General features: G+C 45.5%; 1 protein-coding gene across 1 annotated transcript; it reads right to left on the reverse strand.

The window, feature by feature from the left end:
• Nucleotides 1-1,430: 1,430 nt before the first annotated feature.
• On the reverse strand, nt 1,431-13,187 carry LOC139642848 (CD5 antigen-like). The gene is made up of 7 exons (XM_071517880.1): nt 12,801-13,187; nt 10,755-10,943; nt 9,520-9,823; nt 9,122-9,424; nt 1,892-2,197; nt 1,687-1,798; nt 1,431-1,518 (listed from the first exon to the last, which is right to left on the reverse strand). Exons 1-7 carry the CDS (start codon nt 13,185-13,187, stop codon nt 1,431-1,433), a joined length of 1,689 nt encoding a protein of 562 aa, XP_071373981.1.
• Nucleotides 13,188-17,173: the final 3,986 nt, after the last annotated feature.

Raw genomic sequence — 17,173 nt, forward strand, 5'->3', positions numbered from 1 at the left:
GAGAGAGAGAGAGAGAGAGAGGGGTTCAAAACTAAAACCACCCACTTCCTCAACAGCACTTCCTGCAGGACCACCCAGCTACTGAATGCTAACAGCAGCATCTTATGTCAGTTGACAATGCAGTGAGGAAATATTCTTTTTAATGCACCTGAAACTTTTAATGCACTGGTCACTTTACCCCAGATCTTTATTATACCTCTAAGGTGATCTGCCACTTGGACGTTACTCCTGATGTATGCAGCTTTCTAATTATGGGGTGGGGCAGGGTTTTTCTCATGTATTTTATCATGTGCCTTATGTGCTTTTTCATGTTATTTTTTATGTTATTTTATGCCTGTGGTCCCTGTTGTTAATGTTCTGATACGAGCACACCGAGACAAATTCCTTACAACTACGGTTATATGGCAATAAAGTATTGAATCTTGAATCTTGAGTGTTGTAGCCATGCTGTATGTTGTGTGTGGTAAGTGGTGTAAATGTTGAAGTTGATGATAATGCTGTGCCAAACATAACTGCGGTCTTTGATGATATTGGTCCAGGTGCCAGCGTTTCTAATGTTGGTGGTAAAACATGCTCATGAGCTGGCCGCTCCAGCCGCAGGTCTTCAAGGTCATCAACCTCCTCTGCATGCCTCAAAGCAGAGGCTGAACGGGCCGCTCTCCTTGCTATGGCAGCTGCCCTCAAAGAAAAACATGAGCTGGAGGCTCAGGAGGAACAAATAAGACAAAAAAGGGAATTGCTGGAATTGCAAAGTCAAATTGCTGCTCATACAGCAAAGGTTACTGTGCTTAAGTACAGAGGTTCTGATGTACAGAGCTTCAGAGCTCATTCAGATGGAATGAATTCATATCTGGAAAGTTCAAAATGCAACTCCTCTCTTAGACCCTCTGCTATGGAATTTGTTCTACAAAGCCAAAAGCATCAGTTCAGTCACCCACCTATAGGAGGCAGCAAGGCTGCAATGCCAATGGAGGCACGGCCCAAGGATTCAAACCATCTGAAACCAAGTTTGAAAGTAAAGTTGCAATACTGATCTAGATTCAGTTCTTATTTGTTGAAAGGATAATACCAGAATATTTTGTTCCTGCCTCCATTATCTCCCATGAAAAGTCTAAATCCTCTGATGTATTTCCACAGTCAGAAGCTCCTACTGTCTGTTCTACTGCAGGTTTGAACTCATAGACTCCCATTGTTTTCCAAAATACATGAAAAAGCTCAGAGACAAACTGCTGCCTTGACTAACGTAATACATTATTATGTTAACAGCTCCACTATAGCAGTTAGGGGGGAGCTGCCTTGCTGAAGGGCACCACAGTAAAAGAGGGGGATTTGAACCAGTGAGCTTCCAGCAACAAGCCCACTTCTCTTCCCTTTAGGATGCCATTGTCCTGGATAACTTTACAGTTCAGTCCAATGTAAACCACTGACTGTCACTGTGACAGAGGAAGGAAGAGACTGGAAACATTACTGTCATAGTTGATGTCATTGATGGTGTTACCTGAGCAGGTGATCTGCAGGCTGGAAGAGGAAGAGACAGACTCTGTTAGTACACACTCCCTCAGTGTAGACCCAGACTGGAGACAGGAAGGTCTGATCCTCCATACAGATCTTGATGAGGAATCCTCTCTGCTTTCTGTTGAAACAGCAGAGCCACAGTCCAGCTGTCTACACACTACAGCTGCTGACTTCAGGCTCCACTCAGAGCCCCAGTCAAGCACTGGTTTCCAGTCTCCATGTTGTTTCACCTCCAGTCCACCAGCACAGCGGCTGGCTCCTCCCACCAACCTGACATCACCAGCTGAACAGAGACAAGAGAGTCATTAGTAAAAGAAGTAAAGTCATTTCTTAGAACAGAAATGAAGCCAAATCCAAGCTGCAGCTCCTCTTCTACCTGAGCAGGTGAGTCCAACAGCTTTGCCAGGTGAGCAGGTGTTTCTAGCTGAGCCTGAGCTTCCACAGTCCAGGAGAACGGACTCACTGCCTTCACACTGGAACTCTTTGGTCCGCATCGGAGCCTCCACTTCTCCATAGAGCGCCCCCTGGAGGACTAAAGGAGCCCCACAGCCAAGCTCCCTACAGACCACCTCTGCATCCTGCTGGTCAAAGTCAGCTTCACACACTGAGGACCAGGACTGGTTAGACTTCACCTCCAGTCTGCCTGAGCACAGACTAGTCCCATCCACCAGCCTCACAGACTCTGGAGAGAGAGAGAGAGAGAGAGAGAGAGAGAGAGAGAGAGAGACAGAGAGACAGAGAGACAGAGAGAGAGAGTTTTAACAAGACCTTTATTAAACAATGTACAAACATCCAACCCCTCAGTCAGCAAAAACAAAAAACAAAACAAACAAGATATTCACAAACCAAAAACACAGACACAATATTATCCACTCCTCATCTCAGCTCCCTGGTAAAAACTAACTCTCCTCCCTCCAGACTGCACACAGCTTCCTGAAGACTCCACTTATTATGAAACACTCCTAAATCTTGCATTCTTTTGTAGTATTCATAATCTGTTGATACTCTTGCCCTAACTAAAGCTTTGTACAAGTCTAAAACTTCTACTGTTACCCCAGCCTCTACCTTCCTCTTCCTATTAATGTACACAGACATTTTTGCCTGCCCTAGCAAGAAATGAATGATACACGCCGTCCTTTGTTTACTCCTACTACACTGAAAACCAAAAATAAAGCCAGAAATTGTAAAAACTGCCCCAAGTGCATTGACCAAAGAGCTAAGCACAGTGAACAAAGGTGTGAGCCTATCACAGTCTCACACTAGAGTTCACTATAGAGACAAAGGCATTGACTGGCAGTATGCCATGTAATATCCTCCACTGTAAATCCCCAGCGTATTTAGGCAAGGGCCTCTTATACAGTGTAGTCCATGCAGGCTTCACCTCTGACCCCCCCCCCAGGCTGGCCCTCCACGGGGCGTCGGCTCTGCTGCCCAGCCTGTCTCTGTTGAAAGTTTTCACACAGAGTTTATACAGCCTCTTGCCTCCTACAGAGTCTAGAGCCGCCCCATCCGCTCCCTCTGCGGTGGAGGGTCCCGACAGCAGCCTGGGAAACAGAGCCCCAGGCCCCGCATCCCCTCTGCCCCCGTCCTGCAGCAGCTTGCGGTCCTCTGAAGTCAAGGCCCTCCTGTATCGTCCGAGCATCTAACCGGCCACTCGCGTAGACCTCATGCCGAGCCGCTCGGCCGACTCCCCGACCTCCTCGAGGTCGTTCCCCGCCGACCCGACCGGGTGCCCCAGGGTAACAACCTTAGCTGATTTTAATGTCTCTGATAGTCCAGGAGTGGCTGCTGTAGTAAAGTCCAGCTGTGCCCCATGCACCGGCGGCTCCTCCAGAAGCCACTTCACAGAACTGGGTGGCTCTGCTCTCAACACATTCATCTGCCCCCCCACTCTGAGCAGACCTCTGTAGAATGGTGGAACATCATTGAGTGACAGTGTTTTAGGGTCAACCAAAAAAAAAAAGAGAAACCTAGGCCCAGTCCTCCCACCTGTTTTAAGAGTGCCTCAGCCACCTGCTTCCATACAGCCCTACCTTGTGCATACAGTAGTTTCTGGATCCACTGAAGTCTAAAAGCTGCTGTTCTACTGGCCAAATGTACCAACCCTTGGCCACCCTCCTCCCTTGGTAAGAACAAAACACTCTGTGGGACCCAGTGATAACCTCCCCAGAAGAAATCAACCAGGATCGCCTGGATCTTGGCTAACAGGCCAGCAGGTGGCTCTAAAACTGTTAGTCTGTGCCACAGTCCTGAGGCTCCCAGGCTGTTCACAGTGAGGACCCGCCCTCTATACGAGAGGGGGGGCAGTAGCCACTTCCACCTCTGTAAGCGACCCCGGACGACCTCAAGAACACCCTCCCAGCTCCTCTGCATCACCCTGTCATTCCCCAGGTGTACTCCCAGGTACTTGAAACCGTTCCTGTTCCACTTTAGCCCACCTGGTAGCACTGGCTCCCCATCCCCCCAGGCCCCCATTATTAGAACTTCACTTTTTGTCCAATTCACCCTTGCTGAAGAAATAACCTCAAAAAGCCTCACAATGTCACTCAGTGTTTCCACGTCCCTCTGACTGTCTACCATGATAAGCACATCGTCTGCATAGGCTGAAAGACAGACCCTATCTAGCCCTGGTGCCACCATAAGTCCCTGCAGTCTAGTAGTCCTTATTTGACACAAGAAAGGCTCTATAGCAAAACAGTACAGCATCCCAGAGAGAGAGCAGCCCTGCCTGATACCTCTGAGAACGTTAAAAGGAGCACTTAATCCCCCATTCACCTTCAGTACACTTTCAATGCCCCCATACAGCGCCTTGATCATGGCCACATAACCAGGGCTGACACCAAATGCCTCCATTGTCTGCCACAGGTATCGGTGTTCGACCCGTCAAAGGGCTTTTCCTGGTCACTAGATATAAATCCAGTATTTATGCCCAATAGCCTTGAGACATCCACGACATCACGAATTAAGGAAATGTTATCCATAATTGACCTGCCGGGGACACAATAGGACTGGTCCGCATGTATGGTCTGCTCCATCACCTTCCTTAGCCTGATAGCCAGCACTTTAGACAAGATCTTATAGTCTGTGCACAACAGAGCCACTGGTCTCCAGTTCTTAATATCCTGCAAGTCATCCTTCTTCGGCAGTAGGGTGAGGACCGCACGCCTGCAGCTCACTGGCATTCGCCCACCAGCCAGACTGTCATTGAACACTGCCAGGAGATCGCTGCCCAACACTCCCCAGAAAGCCTTGAAGAAGTCCAGAGGCAGGCCGTCTATACCAGGTGCACGGCCATTTGCCATGCCCTGCAGTGCGCTAAAGAGCTCCATCAGAGCCAGCGGTCGCTCCAGCTCTCTGTTGGCCTCCGCAGACACCTGTGGTAGGCCCTCATAGAACTGCTGTGCCACCTCATCCACCTCATCCACCTCTCCAAGCTCACACGCATACAGTTCAGAGTAGAAATTCACAGCCCTTCTCCGGATATCAGCAGAGTTAGTGACTGAACGAAGACTATGTATGATCCTGCTCTGGCCACTCTTTTTTTCCAAGCTAAAGAAATATCTGGTTGGAGCATCCATTTCAGAGAGGGTTTGAAACCTCGACCTCACCAACGCCCCCTGTGCCTTAATGTCCAGCAGGTCTGCCAACATGGCCTTTTTAGATTTGAGAGCCTTTAAATACTCTCCATCTCCAGTTGCTCCATTAAGAGCTTGGAGTGCCACAATGTCTGTCTCTATGGATGTAATAGATCTGGCAATCTCTCTAGACACATTAAAAGTGTACTGATTACAGAGCTGTTGGATCTGAACCTTCCGACATCCCACCATTGCTGGAGGGAAGTGAACTGATCCTTCTGAGACCTCCACCTCTCCCAAAAAAAACAAAAACATTTCCTAAAATGAGCATCATCCAACAGTGTGATGTTAAAATGCCAATAAGCACTTTTTGGCTTCACATTATTTATAAAGGCATCAGCTAACACAAGACAGTGATCTGAAAATGCCACAGGTGTAATAGCACAGGCCTTAATGACCTGCGAGTGATGCTCAAACATATATTCTGTCCAACCTTGCCTGGGAGATGGAGCCGTCTCTTACATGTGCCCATGTATATTGCCTGGTGCAACCATGAAGATTGCTCCAGACATCACAGAGTTCATGGGTTTCAATCAGCCTCGACACAAGACAACATGACATCATATTTGGCTCTACATGGTTCCTGTCTAAATCACTGGCTGTACAATTAAAATCTCCCCCAATTAACAAGTATTCCTCTTTCTTATATTCCCCTATCACCTCTGAGAGTTTATCCAAAAACACGTTTCTCTCAGTTGCTACCACCGGCACATAGACATTAATAAACACAATTACTTTGTTTTCAAAAAAAGCCCTCACTTTAAGGAGCCTCCCCTCCACCACCTCTTCCACCTCATAAGAGGCAGGGTTAAACCCCTTAGAGAAAAGTATAGCTACCCCAGCACTAGTGGAGCTCTTATGGCTGAGAATAACCGTCGCTTCCCACTCCCTCTGCCACTCTACTGAGTTAGCGACATTACTGTGTGTTTCTTGTGCAAAACATGCATCTATAAACTTAAGCCTGAGCAGCTCGTATAAACAGGTCCTCTTCTTTCCATCCCTAGCACCATTGCTGCGACCCTGTCTGCGTCACTTTGCTGCTGGTGCTTTAAAAGGTGCAACGTCACTCCCACTGATCAAACTATTTTCATCTATCAGTGAATCTGCCACCGCGGCCGCGGTTTCCTCAACCACCCGCCCTCTATCAGCTGCTGGGCCTGAAACCTGTGGCTGATCCCCGCTTTCTTCCCCCGCCTCGGGAGCTTTCTCCCCGCCGGCTTCCCCGGCGCCCTGCGCCGCTGCCTCATTAACCACCGGAGTGTTTTCCTTATCGCTACCGGTCTGATCACTAGTCTGCCCCGGGCAGGAGCGCACCAAGTGCCCCTCCTTCCCACAGCGAAAGCACTTCATTGTCTCAGTAGTTACATGTATGTGTAGCAGGTGGTACCTATGGCTTGCCGTATCCACCTGTTTTGATTGCTGATAGGGAGCTGGATATATAGCAGGGTAGGTGTGTCTTTTGATTTGTTGCTCTCTTCCGGGTTGGAGGACTGAGAGGAGTTTGTCTCATCCTCGAGGATGAGTGTTTGTCCGATGGGGGTAAGGGATTGAAAATGTTTTTAGTCTATAAGTAAATTGAAGTGGACTATTGTGTTTTTGACTGTAATTCTCTGTGCATTTCAGTGCGATACTGCAGCATGTTAGTGTGCTTTCAGCTGGTCGGAAGTAGACCTGGTGTGGGAGAGTCCATGCCGACGCAGCAGGTATTCATAGTAGCCGATTGTTTGTTGTGTTTTTATATATTTTTAGTCTGATAAATAAATAAAGTAATTGTTTTTAATCTAGGTACGGAATAATGTGAATGCTTAATGTATTAACTGTGAAATGATTGTTTGTGTGTTGCAGTGGTTGCAGGAGGGTCATATCACTGCTCTCGCTGACCGTGATTTGTGTGTTTTGCTGTATTACGTTTTTCTTTATTAGTCCGCCCGGGTCTTGCAGGACTCTAGGACAAAAAGAATTGGGAGGTCGTCCTGTAAGGGCGGACTAAGACATTGTTTATGTTTGTTTGTTGTTTGTTCAGATCCACACTTCGCGGGTAGCTTGTACCCTGTTAGCCCGAGAACTTATAGGAGTGTCTCACCTGTTTGCTTATATACTTGCACGTGTGAAGTGGAGTGTCCACAAAACCTAGTGTGAAACGTTGTAGTGCCCTGTGTCCTGGAGTGTGGACCTTATCACTAGTAGAGAATAAACTTTCCCGGTTAACTAGTATACAAAGGATACGGAGTGAGGCTCGGGGGCGCGGGAAGTGTGGTTATTGTTTTGTACTGTCCCTTGTTTTGTAATAAACCCTGGCATTTGCATTTTCTATTTAACACCAGTTTCTGTCATAGTTATTTGGAGTGGGCACCACCACACCTTGCTTCCTGAGAATATCCTATGCAGAGAGGCATCTGCGGGTGTAACATATGGTATAGTCAAAATTATCGATCTTAAAGACAAGCCTAAGGTTTAACTCACCGCCACTCTGAGGAATCATCTGAACCTGTCTCCTAAAAGATACGACATGCTTCATCCTAGGGTCTCTCGCGCCGAGATTTATCCTTTTGAACCCCGACACTAGCTGCCCGTGGCGAGACAGCTCGCGCGCCAGTGCTTCATCTCTCAAAAACGGAGGAACATTTGAAATGATAACCCTCTTTGCCGGATTGACAAGAGGGAAAACCGGAGTGTGCGTGTCGTTTAACACGATACCCTGCTCAACCAGTGTGTTAACCTTTTCCACCTGGTGGAGAAAGAGCACTATGGCGCTGTTCATTCTTGACGCCGACTTAATGCTCGCATGGCCCACTAAGTCTGGTGTCCTGGTGTGCTGGTGTCCTGGTGTCCTGGTGTCCTGGTGTGCTGGTGTCCTGGTGTGCTGGTGTCCTAGTGTCCTAGTGTCCTGGTGCGGACTGAACAACCTGGAGCTCAACGCTGTGAAGACAGTGGAGATGGTTGTGGACTACAGGAAGAACCCAGCCCCACTCACCCCCATCACCCTGAGAGACTCCCCAGTCGACACTGTGGAGTCCTTCCGCTTCCTGGGCTCCATCATCACCCAGGACCTCAAGTGGGTGAACATCAGCTCCCTCACCAAAAAAGCACAACAGAGGATGTACTTCCTGCGGCAGCTGAGGAAGTTCAAGCTGCCAAAGACGATGATGGTGCACTTCTAGACCTCCATCATTGAGTCCATCCTCACCTCCTCCATCACCATCTGGGACACTGCTGCCAAGGACAAGGACAAGGGCAGACTGCAGCGTATCACTCGCTCTGCTGAGAAGGTGATTGGCTGCAATCTGCCTTCCCTCCAGGACCTGTACGCCTCCAGGACCTGTACGCCTCCAGGACCTGTACGCCTCCAGGACCTGTACGCCTCAAGGTCCTGTACGCCTCCAGGACCTGTACGCCTCCAGGACCTGTACGCCTCAAGGTCCTGTACGCCTCCAGGTCCTGTACGCCTCCAGGACCTGCAGGCCTCCAGGACCTGTACGCCTCGAGGACCCTGAGGCGAGGGGGAAAGATTGTGGCCGACCCCTCTCACCCTGGTCACAAACTATTTGAAACGCTCCCCTCTGGCAGGAGACTGCGGTCCATCAGGACCAAAACCTCAGGCCACAAGAACAGTTTCTTCCCGTCTGCAGCCTCATCAACAAGGACCAGGACCCCCACTGACACAGACCCTTACCCCCCCCCCATACCTTTGCACATTCTCTGGAAACATTTTTGCACATAACTGTACAAACTGTACATTTCATTCACTTGAAAAAAAAACGTTATATACGTTATATTTTTATTTCTTATTATATTTTTTTATTATATTTTAATTGTATTATTATTTTTATTTTATTTTATTAGTTTTATGTTTATTGTATGCACCTCCATACCAAAGCAAATTCCTTGTACTGTGAAAACTTACTTGGCAATAAACTTTATTCTGATTCTGATTCTGATTCTGTCATAGTTGATGTCATTGATGGTGTTACCTGAGCAGGTGATCTGCAGGCTGCGAGAGGAAGAGAGAGACCATGTTAGTACACACTCCCTCAGTGTAGACCCAGACTGAAGACAGGAAGAAGTGATCAACCATACAGATCTCCATGATGAATTCTCTCTCCTTTCTGTTGAAACAGCAGAGCCACAGTCCAGCTGTCTACACACTACAGCTGCTGACGTCAGGTTCCACTCAGAGCTCCAGTCATCCACTGGTCTCCAGTCTCCATGATGTTTCATCTCCAGTCCACCAGCACAGCGGCTGGCTCCTCCCACCAACCTGACATCATCAGGCTCTGAACAGAGACAAGAGAGTCATTAGTAAAAGAAGTAAAGTCACTTTGATTAGAACAGAAATGAAGCCAAATCCAAGCTGCAGCTCCTCTTCTACCTGAGCAGGTGAGTCCAACAGCTTTGCCAGGTGAGCAGGTGTTTCTAGCTGAGCCTGAGCTTCCACAGTCCAGGAGAACGGACTCATTGCCTTCACACTGGAACTCTTTGGTCCGCATCGGAGCCTCCGCTTCTCCATAGAGCGCCCCCTGGAGGACTAAAGGAGCCCCACAGCCAAGCTCCCTACAGACCACCTCTGCATCCTGCTGGTCAAAGTCAGCTTCACACACTGAGGACCAGGACTGGTTAGACTTCACCTCCAGTCTGCCTGAGCACAGACTAGTCCCATCCACCAGCCTCACAGACTCTGGAGAGAGAGAGAGAGAGAGAGAGAGAGGGGGAGAGAGAGAGAGAGAGAGAGAGAGAGAGAGAGAGAGAGAGAGAGAGAGAGAGGGAGAGAGGGAGAGAGAGGGAGAGAGGGAGAGAGAGAGAGAGATTTTTTTTGATTTTTAAAAAAATACTTCATTCTATCAATCTTTCAAAATAAATACTCAAAAATAAATGACATCACATCAACTCCACAGAAAAAGTAAGTTGGTTTTCATTCACAGAACACAACACATCACCATAAGCCCAGATCATGCTGAACTGATCCACATCCTTCATTTCTTTGTAATAATTAAAATCCCAAGATAAAATTCATGAGTTGACATTTGTTTTTTGTAGACTTTTTGTATTTAAAACCAAGAATGAACATTTGCTTGGAGAAAACCTCCCCTGCCCTTCTGAATAAACTCTCCAACAACATGAACAGACCAGACGCTGCAGTCCAAGTAACAGTGGAACAGTTTCTTTGCAAGGACAAAAAGGACATTTATCACTCACAGCTTGATCAATAACAGAAATAAAAGCATTGACTGCTACTATTCCATGCAAAACTCTCCACTGTAAGTCAGTTACCTTTTTAGTTAGTGGAGGCTTATATAAACCCCTCCAAACAGGTTTGACATCAAATCCCAAGCACAGATGATCTCGCCAACGTGTGTCAATCCGATTGTGTAGCTTACTCTTATTTAGACACTTAACCATCATATTATACAAATCTTTACCTTTTACCTCCTCCAAGTTTAAATAAGTATGACTTTTCTCGTCTAAAAAAAACCCAGCACAGTTATTGAAACTGGGACGAATACCTAAACAAGGAAAAGGATCATCTATATGAGGCACAATCAACCCGTTACTGTATTCATTCAACATCAGACATTCATGTCCAGTCAAACTCTGTTTCCAGTGTACAAGCAGCTTGCTGATGATCCTCACAGATCTCACTCCCAGGCTAGCTGCTAGAGCAGCTGCATTGTCCAGTTCAGGTCCAGCAATGTTCACTACAGAGCCCACGGTCAGAATCCCTGCTCTGCAGAACACTTCTGCAACTCCTGATCCTGCCCAGCAGGGGGCGTCCAAACGTCCTCCATGCACCACAGGCTCCCGCAACAACCAGTGTAAGGAGTCACTTTGCACTATTCTCTCCTTAACCAACAATTTCCACACTGTGAAGACTCCACGGTAGAAAATTGAACTTCAGAGTCTTTAAATCCATCAGGAACAGAGAGTCATGCAGTCCCAGACCACAAAACTGTTGCAGAACTATGTGTGCCAGTGGTCTCCACACCAAGTCTTTAGGGCCAAACAGCAGTCTCTGAACAAACTGAAGGCGGAAAGCAGCACCTCTACTGGCTGAATGTAGAAGTCCTTGTCCACCTTCTTCTTTTGGAAGAAAAAGAACAGCCTGAGGAATCCAATGCAATTTATCCCAAAAGAAATCAACCAAAACAGCTTGAATTTGTGAAAGCAAGTTTGAAGAGGGATCCACACAAACTAATCTGTGCCATAAAGAAGAGGACACTAGATTGTTAATTACAAGGGTCCTCCCTCTGTAAGACATGCTTGGCAAAAGCCATTTCCACTTTTTAATCCGGCCTTCTATTTTTTCTAAAGCATTCTCCCAGTTCTTTTCTAACACAGATTCTTCACCTAGAAACACTCCCAAATACTTTATCCCTCCTTTTTTCCAAGTTAGCCCTCCTGGTAGAACTAAATTATTTAGCAACTTTTTCCCAACCATCACAGCTTCACTTTTTTTCCAGTTCACCTTAGCAGAGGAAAGTTTATTAAAAAGATTAACATTCCCCCCCAAAATATCGATATCCCTTTGTTTATTAATTATTACCATAACATCGTCTGCATATGCCGAAATCTTTACAGCTGGACAACCTGGAAAACAAACACCTGAGAGTTCTTTCCTGAGTTTGTGAAGCAGAATGAACTTTATTTTTTTTGGTTGTTCACATTAAAAAAAAAAAAAAAAACTGTACATTTCTCGAGATTAAAATTATTATAACCAAAAAAGGGTTGGGCAGAAGCAATGCTTTTTTTTTTTTAGCCCACCCTGTACATTACATCAAACAACTCAACACACTTTAAAACAATTTTTTTTTTTTTTTTTCCCCATTATGCTCACATTCCTCCATAACAATATGTAAATTATATTCTTTATTCAATTAAACAAATTCATTACTTATTAATGAACACATAAATTATTAAATTAGTCACACAATTAATATTTATTAATAATTTCACATTTCAAGGATTTTTTACTTATTAACTTGAATTGATCACTGAGATCATTCCATAGTTTTACCCCGACAACTGAAACACATCTTTGTTTGACATTGGTTCTTATTTTACTTGTTTCAAACCGAAGCAAACCTCTTAAACTATAATGCCCTCTTCTTAATTTGAAGAGGGATTGAACGCTCACGGGGAGGCTCCTATTCACAACTCGAAACAGAATTTCCATCGATTTTACCCTAACTATATCCATAAATTTTAATTGTTTGGATTTTATAAAAAGCGCAGAGGCTCGATGGCGAGGGAATACATCATCCCAGAAAGAGAGCATCCCTGCCGTACCCCCCTCTGTACATTAAAAGGTGCAGCCAAACCACCATTAATTTTTAGTACACTCGCAATATCACGGTACAGTACCTGGATCTTGGCTACGAAACCTGGGCTGAACCCAAAAGCATTTGGCGTCTGCCACAGATACTGGTGTTCAACTCGGTCGAAAGCCTTTTCCTGGTCTATGGAAATAAAACCAGTATCTATACCCAGTGAGCCAGAGACGTCCAAAACATGCCGAATGAGAGTGATATTATCACTTATCAACTTGCTGGGCACACAGTAAGTCTGGTCAACATGGATGACCTCACTCATCACCTCTCTAAGTCTAGAGGCTAAAACTTTAGAGAGGATTTTATAGTCCCCACACAACAAAGTTACAGGTCTCCAGTTCTTCAGATCTTGTAGATCTCCCTTTTTCAGCAGCAAGGTGATCACCGCCCTCCTACAGCTCAGCGGTAGGTGTCCTTTACACAAACTGTCACGAAGCACCTCCAATAGATCTTCACCAACCACTGACCAAAAAGATTTATAAAACTCAACGGGCAGTCCATCAATGCCAGGTGCTTTTCCATTTCCCAGGCTCATGAGAGCAGTATACAGTTCATTCAAAGACAGTTCTGCATCCAACACTGCATTAGTGTCAGCATCCACCTGAGGTAGTCCAGCATAAAAAGATTCAGCCAACTCTAAATCCTCCACATATTCCCTTTTAAAGAGCTCTTTGTAGAAGAAGGTGGCATATCTCCGAATCTCAGGGGTTTCCATTATTGTGGATCCATTTTCAGAGCGTAAAGAGTGGATGATCTTTCTCTGACCGTTCTTTCTCTCCAAACTGAAGAAAAACTGCGAGGGGGCATCCATCTGAGATGCATTCATGAACCGTGAGCGGACCAGAGCTCCCTGTGCTGTAATGCCCAACAGGTTGGCTAAAGCAGCCTTTTTAGATTTAAGGGCTTCAATATGCCCTTGATTTCCTGTAGAATCCACTAGACTTTGTAATTCTACCACTTCAATCTCTAGGTCTTGAAGAGACCTGGTAATGTGCTTGGTGACATTGCGAGTATACTGTTGACAAAATTGTTTAATCTGACTCTTTCAAATGTCCCACCATTGCTGCACTGACGAAAAAGTAGATTTGTTTTTCCTATGTGAAACCCATAAAAATTCAAAAGCCTATCTAAAAGATTTATCATGTAAAAGACCAGTATTAAAATGCCAATATGCGCTGTGTAACTTAACATTTTGAATATTAAAGGAGCACTGAACAAGACAATGATCAGACAAACCCACAGGAAAAATTCAACATGTTTTAAAAATACCAAAATGATGCTTAAAACAATAAAAGCGATCAAGTCTGGCTAGTGATAACAAATTGTCCTTGGAGTGACTCCAGGTATACTGCCTGTCATTCCTGTTAAAACCTCTCCAAACATCTTTTAACTCATAAGTTTCAATTAGACGCTTGAAGCAGGATGAGGCTCCAGGTGATTCCTGTCTAATTTGCCATTTTCAGTGCAGTTAAAATCACCCCCCAGAAACAAAAAATCATCAGTACAATTGTGAATAACATCACACAAAACGTTTAAAAATCTCATTCTTTCAATGCTCAAAACTGGAGCATAAACATTTACAAAAATCATTTTCACATTTTCTTATTGTACTTTAACTTTTAACATATGACCAAACATTATTTCTTCCACCTCAAAAGAACAGGGACTAAAACCCTTCGAAAAAAGTATGCCGACTCCCCCACTGTTAGACAGTTTATGGCTTAGAATGACTTCCCCAGGCCACTCCTTCTTCCAGTCACTTTCATTTCCAGTGTCACTGTGAGTTTCTTGTACAAAAAACACATCTAGATTTTTTATTTCTATCAGTTTGAAAAGAGAAGCTCTTTTCACATAACTTCTTGCACCATTAATATTTAAAGATCCTATTTTTAAATCACCCATGGAAAGGAAAGAGCTTGTCACTAAAACAAGAACACATACAACTAATATGTGGAGAAGCATTTCTGACTTAATCATCATCTTCAGTAAGTTGAGCTCTGACTTGAGCTCTTGTTCACTGAAAACCTCCTCCTCCTTCCTCAGCCGTGTCACTGACCTGACAAAAACACTCAAATCAGGGAAAACCTTTTCAGTTTTAACTCCTCTTTGCCCTTTAGTGTCCAGTAGAAACGTCTTTATTTTCTCAAGAGGATAAAAGTTTGTCTCATCCTCTTGTGATGGCGTCCACTCACATTCCTCCTCATCATCTGACAAATCCTCCAGCACTTTCTTAGCCTTAGCACCACTCTGTTCTCTGTCAAGATTTATCCTTTTGCTAGATTTATTTGATAGACTTATCTCCTCAGACATGTCTTCAGCCGTCAGCACATCATTAACCACACTTTCAACACTCTGACTGCAGCTTTCTTTGTTTCCCTTACACTTATTTTTCTCCGTCTGTTTTTTTTTTCTGATTTCTCACTGGTCTGGGCAATAATTTTTTGATCGACCTTGTTTCCACTCTCAACTTGATCCTGTTTCACGTTCTGCTCCCTGTCCTGCACGTCTGCCTCTGATTCCTGTTCTTCCTCCACAGACTGCTCACCAAGCGAGTCTGACTCCACAGGTTGTGGTGCGTCAGATGAGCCCGACCCTCCTGCAGGCTCCTCGGCCCCCCGGCCGACCGGCCCGAACCCGGATCGCCCCTAAATCAGTCTGCGTCCAAAACAGAGCTCCTCTTCATCAATGGAGCACAAAACATTTTTATAGCACCACACAGAAACAAAACAGTCCAGATCATTCATCATCCTGTAATAATTATAATCAATTTTTAGTCTGCATGTTATCATTCTGATCAGTATGGCAACAGCATCAATGTCCAAAGAGTCATTTATCTTGTTCTTCCTGCTGATGTAAACGGCCATCTTAGCTTGGCCCAGCAGGAAGTTGAACAGTTGACACTTCCTCGAGTATTTGTAACCCAGGATGAAACTCTGTCTGTAGAAAACCTCTCCAAACTCATCAAAGAGCCTCTCTAAAAACAGGAACAGAGGAGTTAACCTCACACAGCCCAAAAAACAGTGAAAAACTGTTTCCCTCTGAGGACAGAAAGGACAGAACTCAGAAACACTTGGGTTTAAAACACAAATAAAAGCATTTACAGGCAGGACACCGTGCAAAACCCTCCACTGTAAATCTCCAACTCTTTTAGTCAGCGGTGGTTTATACAGCACTCTCCATTGAGGCCTCGGCTCAGCACCCAGACCCAGGTGAGACCTCCATGGTGTATCAACACGCCCCTCAGCTTGGCTTTGTTTACCATCTTTACCATCAGCTGATACATAATTTTTCCAGTCAAGTCACTCAGGTTCACATCTTCAAATGCAGCACAATTTAAAAGTACACCAGAACAGTCTTTAAAATCAGGAGTCAGTGTGAGTGTTGGAAAAGGATCAGAGTCCTTGGGTAACAGAGCCCAGGCAGTATGAGACCAGGAGGTTCTGCTCAGTCTGTGTGAGCTGGTCTCTCCACGCTCTGAGCTGATTGGTGAGGAGTCTTTCTGACAATACTCCCAGCTGAGAAACCAGAGGAGAAACAACCTCCAGCTTGGGTCCACACAGTCCCACCAGCTGACCCAGTGTGACGAGTCCAGAGGAGACAAACCTCTCCATCACTGAGGCTCCCAGTCCACATAGTGTTTTAAAACGTAATCCATAGACCACAGGTTCTTTTAAAAACCAGTACAGTGAGCTTTCACTCTGCAGCCTTTGCTTCTTGAACATGTTCCACACCCTGAACAGCCCCTGATAAAAGTCAGAAAGCCCACTCAGTCTGTGGTTCTGGAGGTCCATTAAAAACAAGTTTTCAGTCAACCCTTGACCTCCGCCCCGGCCCAGGATCTCCCGAGCTACAGGCCTCCACACCAGGTCATCAGGACCGGTCAGCAATCTCTGGATGTACTGGAGGCAGAAGGCAGCGCCCCTACTGGCCAGGTGAATCAGTCCTTGCCCTCCCTCTTCCTTGGATAAAAACAAGACACTCTGTGGGATCCAGTGGAGGCGATCCCAGAAGAAATCCACGATCACGCTCTGGATTTTTGACAGGAGGTTAACTGGAGGATCAACACAATACAAACGGTGCCACAACATAGAAGCAATCAAATTATTAATAATCAGAACATGACCTCTAAAAGACAACTCCATTTCCATTTTGTAAGTTTACCTTCAGCTTTCTCTAATACATTCTCCCAGTTCTTAGAGACATTAGTGGGTGTACCCCAAGATATTTGATGCCTCCGTTTTTCCAGGTGAGCCCCCCAGGTAAGCTGAGCCACTTTAACCCATCACCGACCAACAGAGCTTCACTTTTTTCCCAATTCACCTTTGAAGAGGAGATCAGACCAAAATTATCCACACTGTCAACTAAAGAGTCAATGTCACTCTGTTTCTGGACCAGCACCATGACATCATCAGCATAGGCAGAAAGCCTGACAACAGAACTGCAACCTGGGAGATTAAAACCAGAGAGTCGTGTTCTTAGTTTGTGTAAAAAAGGCTCTAAGGCCAACGAGTACAACATGCCTGAGAGGGGGCAACCCTGTCTAACCCCCCTCCCCACCTTAAAAGGAGCGCTTAAACCACCGTTTATCTTAAGCACACTTTCAATGTCTCCATACAAAACCTGGATCTGGGCTACTAGACCTGGGTTGAAACCAAAAGCTCTGAGCGTCTGCCACAGGTTTACATGTTCAACCCGATCAAA

This window comes from Centroberyx affinis, unplaced genomic scaffold (genome assembly GCF_046629955.1).
Source record: "Centroberyx affinis isolate AG114_WGS23_722 - 3 ecotype Tasmania unplaced genomic scaffold, CSIRO-AGI_Caff_v1 ptg000535l_1, whole genome shotgun sequence".
NCBI classification, from domain to species: Eukaryota; Metazoa; Chordata; class Actinopteri; order Beryciformes; family Berycidae; genus Centroberyx; species Centroberyx affinis.

Excerpts from the sequence above, each read along its gene's own strand:
- LOC139642848 (XM_071517880.1), bottom strand. The coding sequence starts at position 13,187 with ATGGAAACCCCTGAGATTCGGAGATATGCCACCTTCTTCTACAAAGAG. Across the intron at positions 10,944-12,800 it reads ATCTGAAGAACTGGAGACCT|CCTGTGGTGCATGGAGGACG; the intron begins GTAACTTTGTTG and ends TTGTTGCGGGAG. Across the intron at positions 9,425-9,519 it reads TGTTGGACTCACCTGCTCAG|AGCCTGATGATGTCAGGTTG; the intron begins GTAGAAGAGGAG and ends GTCTCTGTTCAG.